Source organism: Dermacentor albipictus, chromosome 4, assembly GCF_038994185.2.
Source record: "Dermacentor albipictus isolate Rhodes 1998 colony chromosome 4, USDA_Dalb.pri_finalv2, whole genome shotgun sequence".
NCBI classification, from domain to species: Eukaryota; Metazoa; Arthropoda; class Arachnida; order Ixodida; family Ixodidae; genus Dermacentor; species Dermacentor albipictus.
Window position 1 is genome coordinate 144038660 of NC_091824.1, and position 18723 is coordinate 144057382.

The following is an 18723-nucleotide window of genomic DNA, read 5'->3' on the forward strand; positions in this document are numbered from 1 at the left end:
TTTGGCGTTGAGGAGATTCGAAGTGTTCTACATGGACTCAATGGTAGATCCGCACCAGGGCCGGATGGCATCTCCAACAAGGCGTTGCGAAATCTGGATGAAAAATCAATCGCATACCTCACAGAGGACATTAATGAAATTTGGAGGAGTGGAACCGTCCCATTACCTTGGAAGACTGCCCTCGCAGTACTCATACCCAAACCTGGAAAAACACCTAGCGTTGACAACTTGAGGCCCATCTCGCTTACATCCTGTGTGGGTAAGGTAGCGGAGCACGCGGTCCTGAATCGACTCTCCCGGTTCCTGGAGAATAACGAAGTTTACCCCCATAGTATGATAGGATTCAGACCAGGCCTATCCACACAAGATACCATGAAACTGATTAAGTATCAAATCATAGACAACGACTCTAGCGACACTCGAGCCATTTTGGGACTTGATCTTGAAAAGGCCTTCGATAGCGTTCTACATTCGCATATCCTAGCCTCGATATCTCGGCTCAATCTGGGTGAGAGATTTTATAACTATGTTAGATCGTTCCTCTCGGATAGGAAGGCTACCATCCGGGTGGCCGATCTCGAATCCCAATTACTGGAACTTGGCGAGAGGGGCACCCCACAGGGGTCCGTCATTTCCCCCTGTTTATTCAATATAGCCATGGTTGACCTAAGCAGAAAGCTTCTCGAGATTGAAGGCATCAAACACACTATGTATGCTAACGATATAACTATATGGTGCACAGGAGGCAATGACGGTCAGGTTGAGGGCGCCTTACAGGAGGCAATAGACACTATTGAAACCTATCTAGAACCCACCGGTCTCAGATGCTCCCCCTTGAAGTCGGAACTTTTGTTGTATAGTCCCAAGAAACGCGGTCCAAGGCCCAAGGGATGGACATCGTTAGAAGACAAAGATATTAACTTATGTACAAAATCCGGTTGTCGTATACCCAAAGTCGATTCAATCAAGGTCTTGGGCATGATCGTTGAGTCAGGGGGTACAAATGGCAAGACTATACGCAAGCTAATTACTAAAACTGAAAGTGCTGTTCGTTTAGTCCGGAGAGTATCAAATCGGCATCATGGACTCAAGGAGGATAACCTCATTCGACTAATGCATGCCTTCGTTCTGCGCCACTTTAGATACGTGGCAGCCATGCATCGATGGAAACGGGCAGAGAGGGATAAACTGAATGCACAGCTTAGGAAGATTACCAAACGGGTTCTCGGGTTACCCGTATACACTTGTACAGAGCGATTATTGCAGCTTGGCATTCATAACACTCTTGAAGAGATCGCAGAGGCCCAGGAGCGCGCACAGCTATCTCGCCTCACAACAACGAAGGCAGGGAGATCTATCTTGCAGGAACTCGGATATCACCCCGATAGAGTAGCAGAGGAATTCTCTAACGTTCCTCCGTCGATTCGTGAGAACATTACGGTGGCGCCAATACCTAGGAACATGCACCCCGATCATAATCGCGGTAGAAGGAGGGCAAGGGCGGCCAACCTCCTTAGGCAAATACACAATGATCAGCGACAGGTCAGCTTTGTGGATGCCGCTTCTTGTAAGGGACGTCAGGCGTTCACCATCGTCACTGTTGATGGTCGCCAAGGAATCACCAATGCTGTCTCGGTTCGGACGAGGGACTCCGAAATAGCTGAACAAATGGCTATTGCACTAGCCCTGCTGGATAGCTCACGGGATGCCATCTATAGTGATTCAAGATCTGCAGTCAGAGCATTTGAAAAAGGCACCATTTCCAAACAGGCCCTCAGACTTCTTGGGGGCAAGGCAATCACGCACCACTTCATTTATTGGTTTCCGGCACATCAGGGTCAGATAAAGGGTGCTCCTCCCAACCTCAATGAGTCGGCTCACGGGGCTGCGCGTGAACTTGCCCACCGCGCTACCCTCGACCAATCGGAAGCCGACTCACTAGAGAACAGGGACACGCCCTCCACCTACAACGAGATAACTAAACACTACTATCTCAGCCGTAGAACCTACTTTGTTCCTCATCCGCGCCTCAATAGAGCTCAAGCATTAACGCTCCGTCTACTACAAACAAATACCTATCCGAATCCATCGCTCTTAAATAAAATCTATCCGGATACTTACACCAACGCTACCTGCCACGATTGTGGAGATATAGCCACGTTAGACCATATGCTCTGGCGGTGTGCTCGGTCACGCTCTATAATCGCTAGCAGCTCGGCCAGATGGGAGGCGGTTCTCCGCAGCCCTCTTCTGGCTGACCAACTCTGGGCTGTCCAGCAGGCCCACGATGCGGCCGAGAGGCTCGGCCTTCCGGTTCCCACGTGGGAGCGGCCCGCTTCGTGAAGACTCACGATCTGCAGGACTTTAATTAATAAAGTTTTACCATACCATACCATACCATCCCCGTTCCCGTACTTGCCTTGCTCCTTTCCTATGTCTTTCAATCCCTTTTCCCTTTTTTCGCCGTGCAAGATAGCGAACCGGACTTCCTTTGGTTAACCTTTCTGCCTTTTCTTTGTTTTTCTCTCTCTCTACCTCTGTAATAAATACCATGAAATAAAGAAACACGCAGACCCAACGTAACGGTTGAATCTAAACGACGCAAAGCATGTCTGAGCGGTAGCAGCGGTGGCGGGTTACACGAACAAGGCTTCGTCGCCTGTAGCTGTTGTCGATGGTAATATGTGACACCCGCCGAGGAAAGAATACTGGTGAGAGCTGTATGGCACAGACAAGTACGACGCAGGCGTAAATACATTTTAAACTTCACAATCCTTGTGTCAAAGCGGCACATCTGTTCTGGGAGATTGGCCAAGAATGGACACATATACCCAGTGGCACATGCCCACGTGCACAAACCCAGTTCCGAAGTTGTCTATTCGAACACATACCCAGTGACTTAACATATCTATTCGGCAAACAGGACCCAGCCCATACCTAGTAGCCGAACATCTCTGCACATATACCCACGGATATATCTGACGAGAAAAACGACGACAAACATCGTCGTTCAGGCATTCTCAAGTGATAAACGGCATCTTACTGTTATCATTGAAAGTACTCAATTGGTGCATTTTGCCACTATTGTCCATGTACTAATTGAAACTTAGATGACAACTAAGAAGCTTGAGAACAAGCCAGACGTCTCGCAATGACCGATGTGACGTAAAATGAGAGGCGTAACGTCAAGAAACAGGAAGACGGCAGCAAGGGTTAGGGGCCGAACGGGCGTTGCTGGTATTCTATATACTAAGCCTGAGTTGCTGGGCTAGCTGGTTCGATACAGTGGCTCATATTGAGCGGAATAAGTGAAGTTGGGCAGGTCATGTAACGCACAGAGAATATTACCAGAGGCCTACTTTGTGCTACAGTAACCCAACGGGCACCGAATCAAGGAAAATGCGTTAAAAGGTGGCAGAGAATGAAGTAGTGCGATAACATCAGTAGCATTGCAGGCGTGTGAAGTTGATAATGATGGTGATGACGATGACGGCGATGACAATGACACTGATTTGAAATACGAAGAAAAGTTGCCGATATACGGCTCGGCTTGCAGACTATATTCCTAAATATTCAGTGCACAGGCACTAAATAGCTACTTTTCTTGAGCGCGTATATGTCACTGTACAAGTATGAGAATGGGCATGACAGCAATGCGCCTTAGTTACGACACAGTCTCATAATATACGCGTGGGCACACAGGACATATGCATTTTCGTTAATATGTAATCTATAGGTAGAGAACGGCCAAACACGCACATCGCTAGTACAAATAGCACCGTGTTTCCCAAAATGGCGCGCCCCGAGCGACTTGCGCGTAATCGCGTTTTGGCTCCCGACTAAGACCTCCCTCTCAACAAGAACATGCTAACGCAAGCGTGAGTGCTACTAAGTTCCTTTCGCTGTCAAAGTAATTATCGTGCTTCGCTACTTCCTCAAAGTCACGCAAGAAGCAACAGGCTGCATCATCAAGCAACAGCCTATTTCTAGGACGAAGGCCTCTCCCACGAACTGCAATTATCCCAATCTTGCACTAGCTAATTCCAACTTGCACCTGCAAATTTCGTAATTTCATCAACCCAACTAATTTTCTGCCATCCTCGACGGCACTTCCATTCCCTTGGCAACCATTGTGTAACTCTAATGGTCCATTGGTTATCCATCCTACGCATTACATCGCCTGCCCAGCTCCATTTTTTTTTTCTTAATGTCAATGAGAATATCAGCTATCCCCGTTTCTTATCTGATCCACACCGCTGTCTTCCTGTCTCTTAACGTTACTCCTAACATTTTCCGTTCCATCGCTCTTTGCGCGGTTCCTAACTTGAACCGGAGCTTCAGTGTTAACATTCAAGTTTCTGCCCTATATGTTAGCAACGGTAGAATGCATTTATTGCACACTTTTCTTTTCAACGACGGTGCTAAGCTGCCAGCCAGGATTTGGTAATTCTTGCAGTATGCATTGCAACCCATTTATAAGCTTCTCTAAATTTGCTGCTCCTGATCAGGTTCGCCTGTGAGTAATTGACCTCGATAAACGTACTCCTCCACAAACTCTAGAGGCTGATTGGCGATCATAAATTCTTTTTCTTTTTCCAGGCTATTTAATATTAACTTTGTCTTCAGCATATTAATATATTTACCTCGGCTATTACGTTTTCTCGATTAAATTCCTAAATAATTTGTTGCAATTCATCCCCAATGTTTCTGAACAGGACAATGTCACCTGCAAGCCGAAGGTTGCTGAGATATTCCCCGTTGATCCTCACTCCCATGCCTTCCCAGTCTAATAGCTCGAATACGTCTTCTAAGCATGCAGTGCATAGTACTGGACAGATAGGACAGATTTCTTTATAGGTAATTTTCTAGCTTTCTTGTAGAGAAACAAGGTAGTTGTGGAATCTTTGTAAATATTTCCCAAGATATTAATGTACGCCTTTTGTACACCGTGATTACGCGAAGACATGTACGAACCGATTTATTCAAATAAGCCAATGTATGTTCCTCGTAGGCGCAACTCACAAGTAATGCACGCTGCGTATACTGATACGCAAAAACCACGATAAAAGGCTCCGCGCGGAATTATCAGTGCGCCCAGAAGCTCAGCTGAGAAAAGCGTATTATGTTGCAGACATTCTGCGTTAGAGATCCGGATAGTATTGTTGAAGTAACAGGCTTCCAATGTAAGTGCACTAATATCAATAATGATTTTGGAAAACATGATTTTAGGTCGCACAAGTGACACACACAGGGGTGAGACACACAGAGACAAACAGAAAGCTACCAGTTACTGTGTGTCTGTGTGTGTTTCTACCTCTCGTGTGTCTCTTTAGCGCCCTAAAATTATGTTTTCCAAATCGCACAAGCTTGCTCAAGAAGAATATTTATTAAGATAATATTAACTAGTTTCATTGCGCAAAAACAAAGAGGGAAGCTTTTGTTAAGACTGTCATGCTATATCTTCGAATTGTTAAGCACTGCTTACTAAATGTGCTGGCATGGATCATTAATACAATCGTTACTTTTGATGTTACGTTTAACAGCACGTGTGACCACCGTATAGCCCCAGAGTACACTCTCTATTAACAAGTACACGTTCAGTTTGCGCCATCCGGAGAAAAGATAAAGTACGCAAACGTAGTCACCTAATGTCAGAGGTTGCACATGATAGATAGTGTGTGCGTCGTAAAAGCTATATCAAAAGGAAAATAGAACGAAAATGAAGAGGGCACAAAATTGAGTATGATGATAACGCTTTCAGCGTCGCGACAATTTGTCCCTCAGTCATTTCCATTCTAAAAAATTAACCTTACATTGTGTATACATGTCTTGCTTTCAAGAGGAAGCCCGAAAGTAAAGGTTGTTGGAAGGCCACTATCTATGAGAACGGGAAATAATCTTTTTAACTGTAAACATGCACAGCGAGAAGCAGAGTTCAAAAGTCCATTCGTAACAATACATGTAAGCTACATAGAAATAGGTTAAATCACCATATACTAGTACACGTTTTCTATTATAAGCATGTGTCTACTGCGGGCATGATGAAGGAAGCAGACGCATTTCGAATAACGATCTATAACTATAATATGACAGTATTCTTATGGGCGGTTCCAGACTTTACTACAAGCGTAAATGGTACTGACGCAGACAGCTTCTGTCTTGAATCGGTCTGAACTTCGGCGAAATGAACTTATTCGATAGGAAATGAATGATGCGAATCAATCCCATTCTCACTGACGTCATAATAGTTACTGTTATCTGCAGTACACCATAAACGATAGTACATCAGTAACGGTAGAATCTTGTGGCAACCTTCGAAAAAAAGCAAAGACGGAAACGGCGCTGCCTATAGTCGGTGAAAACCTAAGAATGCAGTGTCAAATACAGCGCTGTCCCGTACACTCAAACAGAATTTGTACAAGTGCGCCAGCCAATTACGTTCGCTTATTTCCATGGCGTCGCTCGTGAGGCGAACTTCTTCCAATATCGGCGACTTCTCGGAACTACGTACATTTTTGGAGCGTGGAGATACAGAGAGCAGAAGATGCACTGCCGCCCTGTGGGCGTCTAACCTGCGCTGCGTTTTTACGCTGTCACCGACCGAGTATGTGTGTGAGACACGAGACGCGTCACACGCCTGCCACCTTCTCTCGTCCGCTCGCGACGCAGCATCAGTACATCAGCATGGCAATTTGGGAAAATGACTGATAGATTTCGGCTGTGTGGTAACAAATGTATCGGTTCCTTGGCACTTTGATTAGCTCAACGGGTCAACGATTCATTCGAATTATAAACTACCCAGACACCTAAACATTTATCACCACATATCTGAAACTTGCCGGAGACGCTCAAAAACGGGTCGTCTTCATATATCAATCAAATCCTAATTGATAACTACGCTTCCTGGAAGGACTCGGCTACCCACTCCGCCCCCACCTTTCTCCGGTGCTTGCTTCAGCTACGCAGCGCCGAGAGGACGACCACCGAGAAAACACGCCAGGCGCATCGCGCGCCTTCCGTCCCGCATTTGTGGTCATGCCTGTAACAGCCATCCTCGGAATAGATAAAGGAAATTAAGTCAGTTCGGAGGAGCGTGCACTCCGACGCGAAGTTTCTTTGACTAACATTGTATTCCACAAGGAGGCGGGAGAATAGCGGTAGTTGCTGAGTTAAGCTCAATGGAAGTAGAAAATAAAGGGTCGACATCCGGTCCTCACAAGAGGAATGTCGTGTGCTCCTCGTATCCCCCCTCCAACGTAGCCAAAATTTAAAGAAAGAACTAAAAAGAAAGTTAAAAGCGTTTATACACATGTTCTACTCGCGCACGTGACAAGTGACAGCGAACGGAAAGAATTGCAGCGTGTGCCAATGGCCCGCCACTATCGACCACACAGCTATATAGCTGCCTTTGGCGCAACTCGCCTGACTAATCGAATTCTATCCGAGCCCGCCCGCGCTCCAATACCTGTCACGCGCTTATAGGGACTAAAGCAGTGTCGCAAGGTTAGCGCTGTGGCTCGCGCTTGGACTAACAATCAAGCCGGAGCCGCGTCGCAGCGCTCCACGCGGAGGGAAAACCGGTGCTCGGCTGTTTCTGCATCACAACGGCGATAAGTGACGCGCTCCGGCTGCAATAACGAGCTCTCTCGTTGCACACTGCGGCGTCCGTTCATCTTTTCACGTTAACCTGCCAGTAATAGCAGCTTTATACAGTTCATCGAGGACTTGATACTGCAGACGAGTGCCGGCCGATGCGGTCTTCACACTAGAAGGCTATCTTCACTAGAAGGCTAGAAGGCCTCCTGCGTGCGTGCGTGTGTACACACGCACATTTATAGCAAGCGATACATCAAACCCCTCAAATCTGTTGTCTGCGTGCATTTCTTGTGCGTATTACGTATCTGTTAAGCTGTAAATGCTGCCACAGTGCCCATCAAGATAATGACAATCATGGAATTAGTGACATCAGTTTTCCGACTGTGCAGGCTTTTACCAAGCCATATTGAGCGAAGCTTTCCTATGTTTTTCGCGAAGAACGGTGTTCTTGTTTAGCGGCCATTTGCAAGTATAGAGCACATGACCAGGTTGTCGTTTTCTCCGGGAACCACCTCGCTTATAACAAACTTGTGGCGCTCGCCCACCGGCGTCCAGCGCACGGCGACGATGGAATTTACGAGGATGTAAGAACGACGATGTAAGGACGACGACGGCATGATGACAGAGGGATGACAATGCCGGAATGATGACTATGATATGGCGACTACGGTGTGAAGGCCATGGGAGAACGAAGCTGGAATCACGACAATGGTATGACGGCGACGGCGTGAGGACAGTGGAATCACTACGACAGAATGACGAAGATGGAACGACCACGACGGCACGACGGTGACTGTGCAACGACGATGCAATGACGACGATGGAATGATGATGATGGAATGATGATGATGGAATGATGAAGATGCAATGATAACGACGGAATGATGAAGATGAAATGATGACGATGGAATGATGACAATAGAATGATGACGATAGAATGACGACGACGGTTCGACGATGGGGGCGTGATGACGACGACACGGCAACGCAGTGACGCGATAGAGTGAATTCGTCGGAAGGACGACGACGACATTAGAACAAAGGAGTGATCACAATGGCAGAAAACTGATGAAGCGACGACGCAATGACTACAGCGGCATGACCACGACGGCGACTGGTACTGGAGCTCACGGTAAGCACTGACATGCACGTAAGCACTTACGCACGCGTGTCATTATACGGTGCACCTCGATTTGCACTATGTCCGGTAACGGCCAATCGTGCAAAACGTCAGTCAGAACCCAAAAGTTGCGGTAAGAGGCAAAGAACGCTTCGCTTTGAAAAACTAACAAATCAAGCCCGGATAACAAAGGGTGAAAGAATGTGCAATTCCTGAATGGCGCAACACAACAAGGCCTTCGTACCTAGGATTACGTCCCCACTTCTGCCCGGGACCCTTCCAAATCACTAGTACGTATTTGTCCTCGCATATCAAGTGAATTACTTGCTACTAACCGCGCGGTGGAGTCGGCAATCGGCAGAGTATAGCCAACGGTGTTCACTCACCCGTACGCGACATAGAGGAACCCGACCAGCACCCCGTTGCTGAGCAACTTGAAGAGAACGGCGAAGATGGCGACGCGCCCGTGCAGTTCTTTCAACACGTGGCTACGCACCTCGGCGGGTGTGCGGCTGAACTCGAGGCTGTAGTTGTACTGGTGTGTCACCGTCACGTTCACGTAGAACGCCGTGTAGGCTCGCTCGAGGAAGCTGCGCATCGCTGAGCCAGGGAGAGAGAAACCAACACTTGTCGTGGCTGTGACGTCCCAAAGAGCGCTGTATTAAGATGGAAACTACAACGATTTTTGACACTGTGTGGCATTAGTCTAAGGTGTCACCCCCTCTAATAATTACTAAAAAGGCAGAAAAAAATTGCACACATTTGTCTATACAAGGGCACCGACAAAGGAATATTCATATTCGGAATGACAAGTCAACTCTTCAGTTTCTTTTTTTTTTCCTTTTGCACCATTTTTGTAATTATTAGTGCACCTGTCAGATGTATTTTTGCCGATGTTATGGCAGGTAAATGGTGACGGCCGCATGTATGCGCGGGTGATGTGCGTGAATTGACTCGCGTTTTTCAATGATCTTATAGGCAAAACGTTTCGCGACGTTGCATATTTGTAATAGTTCCCGCTTTCTATGTATGGTAAACTTTACAAGAACTTCAGCGTTCGTTCTGTCTTCCATGTCCATGCATTCGCGATGTTCATAAGGCACATGATGAACTCAGTCGTTTGTTTTTGCCCGTTGGACACCTGACCTCTACCGAACGCCGTAATGAATCGGCATATGCGGCAAAAAAGACGACTTGTTGTTGTCGTTTAAACATTTAAAGCGACACACCCACTCACCTCGTTCGATCCTGTCGATCACTTGTACCTTGACGAAGTCAATAATCATAGCCGGTATGGCACAGAGGACGGTGATCACTAGGAAATGGAATTGGTAAAGAAAACGTAAGCGCATAAGGGACCCAATCTTTAATGAATCTTTTATTTTAATCTGTTCTACATTTAAATATATTTTTTATATTTTCTTAACTGTGCCGCACAAGGGCCGATGTCAGAGATAACAAGGGCCCGAATGCACGCGAGCCAATGTCGTATGTTCATAAGCGCCCATCGGAAAAATAATATCTGGGCCCAGTCAAGGTAGCGCCGTGCCCGGGTCAGCTCAAACGCACTTGAAAAAGTAATTGACTTTTTTTTACTCGCTGCTTTCACGTGTGACAGCCAGTTTTCAGGCCTTTTGGTGACTTTGTATGTAGGTATAAGAGACGCAAAGACAGAAAATAGTTGACCTACCTTTTAGCTAATCAACAACGCTATGCCTCCACTGCACAGCCGTACAGCGCGCATATAAAAGCTCTAAAGTGTGCACTGAAGTCTCAGTGCAGAAACCTGCTTCCAACAACCGCTCAAGACAGCCGCTAAATATTCCAACGCAGCATGCTACATCCAAGCAACGCAATCATTTACATAGTAAAAACGCAAGTAAAAGCGCATGTGCGTTTTCCGGATACTGGATATAGAATAAAAATTACACGACGGCAAATGTCTCTTCCAATAAGGCATTTCACTGTCCCTATTCGGCACTTTTCTAAACGAGTGTGATGGGAGTTGCTCACGCGTCATTCTTTTCCGGTGCATTGGTTTCGAAGTACTTTTCCATCTGTTCTACACTATTCGAATTTGCGCAGTACCCAGATTTCCTACCCCGCAAACAAGACACCAAGCGAATCACTCTCCTTGTTATTCCGTTCACATCGTGGAGCAATAACGCGTGTTTATTTATTTATTTATGCTAAGAACGACGAATACTTTTCGTACACTGTCAATCTTCGCATGCTTGAGAGCGTGCGTTCACAACAGTCCCAATGGTCCAGTGTCCACTGTGGTGACTTGCGGCGAGCTTATCTTGGAAACCCGGCGCAAATGGAATTTGACACGCGGAAGCACATAGCCTTACTTTGCAGAGCCACTTGACGTTCCGTATATATATGCGCACTGAAATATTCTCTGAACGCTACTCGTATAAAGACTGCCGCCGCGCAAGACTGCTGTGGAAGAAATCGCATTACCGATCGGCGAGAGAGTTCCAGAAGAGCGGCGTATCTTTGCATGGTGCCTGCCGCAAGTGCTCGAAAACTTCGTTACCGCGACAGTCTTTGGACTCGACTTTCCTTCGAGAGTGTGCGAAGCTCTCTTTCTTATCGAGAAAGAAAGCCCAGAATAGCGCCCAAATAATCCTTTGCGTTCGTATGTCTAGAGGAATGTAACATTCCAGGTTTTGTGGTTTGTAAAGTCAAGATGTTCTCTATAGAAGCGAAAACACGGGTAGGTGCATTCCCGAGCGAAATATAACAGACACGCACGCCCCCGCAGCCCGTCCTTCAGCATCCAGGCTTGAAACTGCACACTTGCGCTTGAAGCCGCAATGCTATCATAGCAGTCCGCAGCGTTTGCCTATTGGCACGTTAACCACAACGTTAAATATAAGGATTTCAATTAAACTATTGACAGCCATGTCAGAGTGGACGCTGAAGTGCGAGTGCCCGACTTCTGCTTCGTATTTCACAGTTATTTAGCACTGACGCTGCTAACTATACGAACGGGATACCTCGGCCACAAAAACGTGGTTGTTCGCACAGCCATTTCTTCAAAAAAGCAAGCTGTTAGAATGCATCATAGCTACGTCGGTCTAAACATGCAATGTCAGCAGATATCACTCTACAGGCCCGGGGTTTGAATCAAACACAAACTCACAGAACACATTCGCCGCGTATACATAGATACATATACATATGTATAGTGACGCCACACGACAGATCAACCAAAATATTTATCATGTTCTCTGGGTCTGAGTCGCAGGAGTATAAAACCGGGCGCTCAGGACAGGATGCACGCCCAATCATCCAGCATTAGTCATCACGCAACACGTATTAGGCCTATCCGAACCTGTAGGCAACAGATGCGGTAGCTTTGAGTTGAGACTTCGTCTGTTAACTCACTATTTGTGTATATATCAGGTTTCGTAATAATTAAACCCAAACACGAAAAAGCGCGCGTTGTTGAAAAGAACCTTACTTGCATTTTAGTTATTTCCGCGTGAGCGCCGCCTAAAATCAAATACACAGGATGTTTTTTTTTTTTTTTACCATACAGATTTTTAATAAAAAGGCTATAAGCGCAGCGAACGTCGCATTTTTGTAAATGTTTTTTATAGGCGAGGTGGACATACCTTGCCACAAATAACGTGAGCTTCACAAGACCAATTAACAAAAATGTAACAATTAACTTTTTTATTAGTGGCCCAAGGGCAGTTGCTCATATGGCGAATTTGAAGGCAGCCACATTTTAACGCACCCTTATTTTGCTTTAATCTTGAAAGTCGCACCTTCTTCGAGATATTTATCATCAAATTTCAACGGTGAATCCAGGCAATATCGGAACCGAGCACGCCAGAAGCGCAGAAAAGGCGGGTCCGCTATCCTATCAGGCGGAAATGCCCTGTGACGACAAGCGCGCGGAAGTTTGAACGTCTCAGCCAGTCGCGGTATAGAATATAGCACGCTTTGCTTGACAACGCGGAGTAAAATACACTCTTAAACAAATGTAGACCCTTTGGGTCGTATCTTGCCACAGAACAGTAAACGTCGCCTGTCTTGCTTGGGTTTCCTTTCTTGAAAACGCTGCGCTCGCTACTTTCCTGTCGAGAATGCTGCGCTGGCAAGCATGCGTGGCTTTGCGCCGGGTCAGAATTCAACGCGGCATGCTACTATCATTCAAAATTCGCCCAAGACTTCCTTACGGAGCGTTGCCGCCATGGTCGCCGTCTGACGCGCAGCGACACGCGATCGGTCTCGATGTTGTTTGATTAAGCTTTGGAATTCCGTGACGAAATGGTTTTGGCATGTAAAACGCCCTATTTTAAATTCCACGATGAATATTTCGAATTAGCTGCAATTTTCAAGACATGAAAGTATCTATCTGCATTAATATGTGACTGCTTCCAAATTTGCCCTTTAGACAACTGCCCCCACAGTATTAATTTAAAAAATAATGAATTCCTATTAATTAGCCTTCAGAAGCTCATGGCATTAGCGGAAGAGTATGTCCACCTCGCCAAGGAACTCGTCTGCAAAAGCACCACGTTCGCTGCTCTCATTACATTTTTTTATAAAAAAAGATCGGTATGGTCTAAAGAAAAACGCCCTGCGTAAAGGAAAAGTCATAAAGGTATGTGCGCGCCAAAAAGTCAACTGCTCCGGTCGTGTCCCAAAGCCGACTCGAACGCGCACCATCCCCTATTCTGCTCGCCCAGTGTCCAGCAGGCCTTTTTCAAGCAGCACCGCATAGACGTCGAAGCTCACAATCGCTCAATTTTCGAAACTGCTCGGGCGCATAATAAGCTCTGGGACTGGATTCTTTGTCCGCCCTCCTTACTTATAACCATATATTATGGCGACCCGCATATATCCACCCACGCGAGGTCCGGCCGAAGCCATATACATAAGTGAGCTACTTTCGTACAAACACGGCCATAGTAAATTAATGCCCGGCTTAGCTCGGTTATTGTGCTTATAGCGGTAGAGGATAAACGCACAAAATAAGTATTGGCGTTTCTTGTGCGTTAATTCATCCCTTTGTGGCTAATGAAAACGCCCGCTGCAAGAGCGACTCGACGATAAAAACGCGGTCCACCAATGTCCAGGCCCGCGTGCTTGGTGACGTTCCACCGGGCTTCCGAAAATTTGTCCAGCAGTGCAAAGCGACCATTTTCCCGTTTAATTCACTTTCCTCGTCAAACAATTGGAATGTGTTTCAGTCATTCTAAGACACCAATGTTTGCATGGGCTGGCAAGAACGTTATAAATGTAAGTGCCCTGGGGGTGTAGACGTGAAATTCGACGACTCGATCACAATTTTCGCCCTCTTGGGATACATTCTACTCTTTTTTGAAGTGTAAGCAAACGGCGGTGAGGACAAGGAATATTGCGTGAAGTCTGGCTACAAATGCGTAATAAGATAACAAACCCTTAGAGATGGTCTATTTTCTTTCGAGAAGGCCTTTCCGGTGACATATAGCCAAATATATCTTTGCAGCTTTCGTTTGCAAGAAGACACAGCACCGTAAGTCTACTGAAACGAACTCTTGAATAAGTAACAAATTTTCACAAACTCACTTTCAAATTACCGAGTTGAACGCGTATGTTTACATCGCGAAATGGACTACAATCATGCTTAAAAACTAACCAAATCGGTGAAGTGCGCTTCAAGATATCTGCTGTTATGATTCCACTTATTATAGAACACAACGCAATGATCGATAGCATGGGTCATCGGCTTAAATCTATAGGCATGTGGAACACATTTCGATCTGGATTTAAGCGTGGTGATTCAATGGCACCCAGAATGGAGGCGTCAGCATGGGTAAAACACAGGTGTGTCATTTCGGCGCCTAACATAAAACTATTCCAAAGTGTTTCAATTATATTGCTGCCGTTAACCTTCCACGATTGTTCAAAAATTTTCGGGTCACGTCCACTTTTCCCGTCTGTCAGGTGCCGTCGCGAAAACTGCGAAAGCCGATGTCACGTATACATACAGATTATGCATGATTATGTACGCATTTGTTGCAATTCATGCCTGTGTTGCTGAACTGGACAATGCCATTTGCAAACCAATGGTTGTTCAGACATTCGCCGTTGATCCTCACTCCTAAGCCTTCGCAGTATAATAGCGGGCATACTTCTAAACATGCAGTGCAGCAGTGAACAGCATTGGAGAGACTGTTTCCACTTGTAACGGAATGGATAACTGGGCTAGTTCGTTTACTTGCATATTGAAACTGTAAAAGCGCACAGCAGTTGTGCGCGTTTACAGTTTCAAGATGTGCCTACTTGCCTGGCCTTTTACTTGATACGTAATTTTCCACTTTTCTTGTAGAAAACCAAAGTAGCTGTGGAATCTTTGTAGATATTTCCGAAGATATTAACGCAATGCCTCCATTACTGTTGGCATATCTACTGAATCAAATGCCTTTTCATCAAATCAAATATCTTTTTGGTCGTTAGCACTTCGCTATTGGTAAAAAGTGTTTTCGGACTGTGCCCACTCCACCTGTCTCTCACTCGACGTCACAAAACCGCCAATCTCACCATGTCAAAGTGGCGTGTATGCACCAAAGACGTCACTAATATGCTGAATATTTTTTTCATAGCCAAGACGCACATTCCCGCCACCGCACGATAAATTAAACAGGAACGAGGCCTCAATTTAACGGTTGCTCCAGACACACATACCCTAGCCCCGCCGTCTTACATCACTGCTACCCGGGTTTATATCCAACAGATGCGTGTAAAGCTTGCGGACAGAGAGCAACGCTGCGGCACATCATCTGGGAATGTGCCGGCAACAACGGTAATGAAACCAGCTCCGTTCGCGACGCGTCCATAATCGCGGCCGCTGCCAGAGCACGGGAAGCCTCGAGCTCGCTTCTTCCCGACGCCGCCCAGGCTGCGGGAGCCGCCGGGGACCTTCTTCGTCGGCGTCGCCACCGCTGGGAGGCGACTCTCAAAAGTTCAGAGTTGGCAGATCACCTCTGGGCCGTCCGGCAAGCCGAAGATGCTGCCCGAGTCCAAGGACTTCGAGCCGCCACCTGAGGCCACCACAACAAAAACTTCCGGACCATTCCTTAATAAAGTTTCTTCTTCTTCTTGGAATAGCCAGAGAGTGCCCCTTTCCGAAAGGAATAGAAGATAGCTGCCCGTCAATTGCTCTGGCAGTGGCTATCCGGATCTGCCGGAGAGCATGGATTTATATGCGCATAACAAACCTTTCTGCGTGGCAGTATGACCTTATGGGGCCCTTTCAGCCAACACCTAGATAGCACAAGGCCTGCTTACTCCGATACATGACGTCACGCTATACCTGGCCTGAAATTTCCGTTGACAAGCTGGCGTGATGAAAGCGGTGACGTAAAAATAACTCTTGCCTACTCGGGAGCATCCCCATTAGATTCCACGGCAATCGGGCCAGGTAACATGGCGTCATGGATCGGAGTGAAAAGGCCTTGTGCTGTCTAGGTAGTGTAGTTTCGGCACGTGTATACGACATCACTCTGCAACTCTTCTTCGCTGAGGACGCGTTTTAGCGGCATTTTTAACTGCCCGGTTGAACGCCGCCGCGATTTTCGACCAGCCACCGCAAGATATATGGGTAAGGAGAAGTGGACCAATCGCAGACGGCGGCGCAACTCTCCCCACCTGCTTATCTACTTTCCCTGCGCTAGCTCGGCTCCATCCTAAACCCTTTCCCCTACTGCGTGCTCCTTACCTCTTGTCAGCAAGTTAGACAATAAAAACGTCCCAAGGTAGGCAGGTAGGCAATGCTATTAGCTTAGAAAGCAAACGACAGCGACCTCTTATTATCGAGGAGCACGTTTGATCTTACTGGCTATACCTGCCCGCTCGTGTGTAGCAGACATCGTCAAGATACGTGCAGCTCACAAGAACGGCGCGTGTGAAGCAGCTTTTGCGAGCAGTCATTTGATTGGTTATCAGTGACAGTCCTCAAGTTTCCTGCAAAGAGCATATTTTCGCAACAAAAATACCATTGCGCGGCACGCGGGAAGCTATTCACTCGTTCGGAGCCCGATTCCACGTCTGATTGTAAAGTACCTTGTGTAGTGCGAGAAAATTAATGGTCGCAAACCACGTGTGTTTAGGTTACAGAAGTCATACGAGCGCATTCGAGGTACTTGTCCAACCTTATCTACATGTTATTCATCTGACACAGATACTATATGGGACATCTGTCTTTTTACTGCACAGCGTTAAGACCCAGCGTCGCATTCGCAAAGCTTTCGTTCCTTTCAAGTGCTCGTTATTGACCGGTTCCTTCACTATACCTTTTTTGCAGGCTATTCTGGATTGGTCAGCCCATTTGCTACGGTGCTCTTACGTAAAGCAATTTGTGAGCCCATATGTAGTGAATGCATTCTGAATTAACGGATTGTTCAATGATGGTTGACTTAATGGGTTTAACGTCACGGCATATTGAGCATACATTTAACTAACGGATGACTGATTCAGCTTACGTCATTGTTCTAGGCATTTGAATACATTATGAGTACGCCGGCATCTTTGTACAAGGTCCTCATCTTACTGATTCTGTCCCATTCGAAATGCGGCCACCGCGAAGGGGACTCGATCTCGCGACCACACGCAAAATGTCACAGTTGCTGAGCCAGGGGCGGAAGAATCGCAGACAGTCAACATGCTTCACATACACACGCATACCCTGAACGCGTGCACGTACAAATAATACACTGTACAGCTTCTTTGCGGTTGGGTAATCGCATTTTGCGCATTTTCTCGGCAAGTGCAGAACGTCCGAATTCGAACGTGCGCGATTCCCATTGCCACAGTCACAAGTTATTGCGCACGCAGAAGGGCGTGCTTACCTTTCGCGACGTAACAGACCTGCTCGACCGCTTTGACAGGCGAGCAGATCCACTCAAGGAGGTCGGGCATCATCTCCAAGCAGTCGGCGTACGCGTCCATCAGCGGCTTGCGGCACTTCTCGTAGGGCTCGCCCATGCGACGGTTGCACACGTTGACCAGGTTGTACAGCCACCGGATGGCGCGGCGGATGGCTGCGACTGCGACAGCAGCGGCGACGCACCGCACGGGGCGTTGGAAGCATCGGCACACAACACATCAAGCAGCCACTTCGTAACGAGATGGTTTGAAATGGTATGAGAAGGTATGAGCTGTTCCCGACTGTGCACGCCATGTCCTCGCGTGCAGGGCACCTGTGTGCGCAGAAAATGTAGTGCTGGTTGAGAACTGGCTAAGTGAAGATGCTGCCACTGATTAGGCGTACCATTTCTGCTTTCATGACGCTCCTCTTCAGGTCAAGCCCACCGCGTCTCGGAAAGTGTGCGCGTTACGCATCGTCGCTAGTGCACGGCTTCCTCAAGGACGAAAACTCGCATGCACGGGCTCGTGTTGTAAGGAAACTTGCCGGAACGCTAATAAATGTAAACTGACGGGCAACTGCACATGTGAACAAGACAGGTATCTTAATACGTTTCTTTTTGCGCTTCCATATTAGCTCAAAACTGACGGTCCCACTAAGTACGCAGGCAGCAGCCTTGTGAAGTTACATCTGCCGGTCTCAACATTATCACACCATCATTACGTCATTACATCATCAACAGTGACACCAGAAGCTTCAGTTCACCCGAGCACATAACGCTCCTCTGGTCAGTATTGTAACCTAGGTCAGTTAAACTTTTTTAATGCAAAGTGGACAGACTATATGTGTCTACCAGGCATGTGACCGCGGCTTCCCACAATTTACACATGCACTCTTTCCACTTTGCATTAAAGAAGTCTAACTGACCTGGAACTGGTACAGCGCAAAATACAAAGGAAGAAACAAGCCGAGCCGGCCAGATAAAGAACACAGCGCTCTGTTCCTTTATATGGCCGACTCGGCTTGTTTCTTCCTTTGTATGTTGCGCTGTACCAGTTCTAGAATGCAATACCAACTCGGCCAATCCTCAACCCTAGTAACTGACCTATATTACGATACGGACCAGAGGAGCGTTATA

General features: G+C 46.9%; 1 protein-coding gene across 4 annotated transcripts in view; it reads right to left on the reverse strand.

Moving 5' to 3' along the window:
• Positions 1-18723, reverse strand: part of LOC139059379 (DC-STAMP domain-containing protein 2) — a 106393-nt gene that overhangs the window by 60581 nt on the left and 27089 nt on the right. For 3 of the 4 annotated variants that reach the window (XM_070537702.1, XM_070537701.1, XM_070537700.1), the window contains 3 exons: positions 17569-17766; positions 9954-10031; positions 9103-9316 (listed from right to left, as the gene is read on the reverse strand). In XM_070537702.1, coding sequence (XP_070393803.1) covers positions 9103-9316; positions 9954-10031; positions 17569-17766 — 490 coding nt within the window. The remainder of the gene's footprint in view (positions 1-9102; positions 9317-9953; positions 10032-17568; positions 17767-18723) is intronic. The other variant, XM_070537703.1, reaches the window with a different exon arrangement.